At 32.3% G+C, this 1,146-nt stretch overlaps 1 protein-coding gene across 2 annotated transcripts in view; it reads right to left on the bottom strand.

Annotated features, from left to right (window-relative positions):
* The window catches only part of LOC106867700 (uncharacterized protein ZK1073.1), a 112,460-nt gene that overhangs the window by 26,041 nt on the left and 85,273 nt on the right, over window positions 1-1,146 (bottom strand). Inside the window, exon 9 of one of the 2 annotated variants that reach the window (XM_014912655.2) lies at window positions 403-429. The exons of the other annotated variant lie outside the window; for it this stretch is intronic. Within the exon in view, the coding sequence (XP_014768141.1) occupies window positions 403-429 (27 nt within the window). The remainder of the gene's footprint in view (window positions 1-402; window positions 430-1,146) is intronic. 2 annotated transcript variants of the gene reach the window in all.

Below are 1,146 nucleotides of genomic sequence, written 5' to 3'. Positions count from 1 at the left end.
TATACATATACACATACGAAAGAATCTATCAATAGAGACGCTACATTCTTTAACTGTGATAGTAATAGTAGTAATAGTAATAATAATAATAATGATATAATAATAATAATAATAATAATAATAATAATAATAATAATAATAACAGTTTGTAGTGCTAGTAATAGTAGTGAAAGTAGTAATAGTAATAATAGTAGTAGTAGTAGTAGTAGTAATAGTAGTAGTAGTAGTAGTAGTGGTAGTAGTAGTATCAATGGCAGCCAAGACTGTAGTCTGTGCCAGCAAGCAGAGGCAACAACAACAGAGAACTAAGAATGATGGACACCATTCCAGATGTAGGGGCATAAAAGCAGGCAGTCAGCATCCTTAGCCAATACCATGCAGTTTGTCGGCTAAGATTCTTACATTGCTTTTTTTCTCTGAAGACTTTGTCTACAACGAGGACAGAAATCAGTGTGAAGAAAAAAAAAAATTAAGTTGTCAATAACGATTCCGACATCATAACGATAATAATATTGATATTAATAATTAATAATTAATTATAATATTAATAATAATAATAATAATAATAATAATAATAATAATAATAATAATAATAAAAGTAATAATGTTAATGCCACAAAGGCATTAGATTGGGGGGACATTACAGGGAAATGAAACGTTACAAAAAACAAGTGTAGAGGAGTGTTGAAAATTAAATCGGATGAAATGAAAACCAATACCATAATAACAATAATAATAATAATAATAATAATAATAATAATAATTCTTTCTATTATTGGCACAAAGCCTGATATTTTTTCAGTGACAGAGCTAGTCGATTACATCGACCCCAGGGCTCAACTGGTACTTATTTATCAACCCCCAAAAGGACAAATGGCAAAACCAACAGCAGCAGAATTTGAACTCAGAACAGAAGGACAGGCAAAATGCCGCTAAGCACTTTGCCCGCTGTGCTAACGATTTGGCCAGTTCACCGTCTGAATAATAACAATAATAATCCTCCCTATTAGAAAGGCACAAGGTCTGAATTTTGGGGAGAGGAGACTAATCAATAAGATCGACCCCCCAGTACTCGAGTGGGACTTATTTTTGTTGACTCCAAAAGGATGAAAGGCAAAGTTGACCTCAGTGGAATTTGAACTCAGA

Source organism: Octopus bimaculoides, chromosome 14 (assembly GCF_001194135.2).
Source record: "Octopus bimaculoides isolate UCB-OBI-ISO-001 chromosome 14, ASM119413v2, whole genome shotgun sequence".
Classification (NCBI taxonomy): Eukaryota; Metazoa; Mollusca; class Cephalopoda; order Octopoda; family Octopodidae; genus Octopus; species Octopus bimaculoides.
This window is presented reverse-complemented; position numbering and strand designations above follow the sequence as displayed.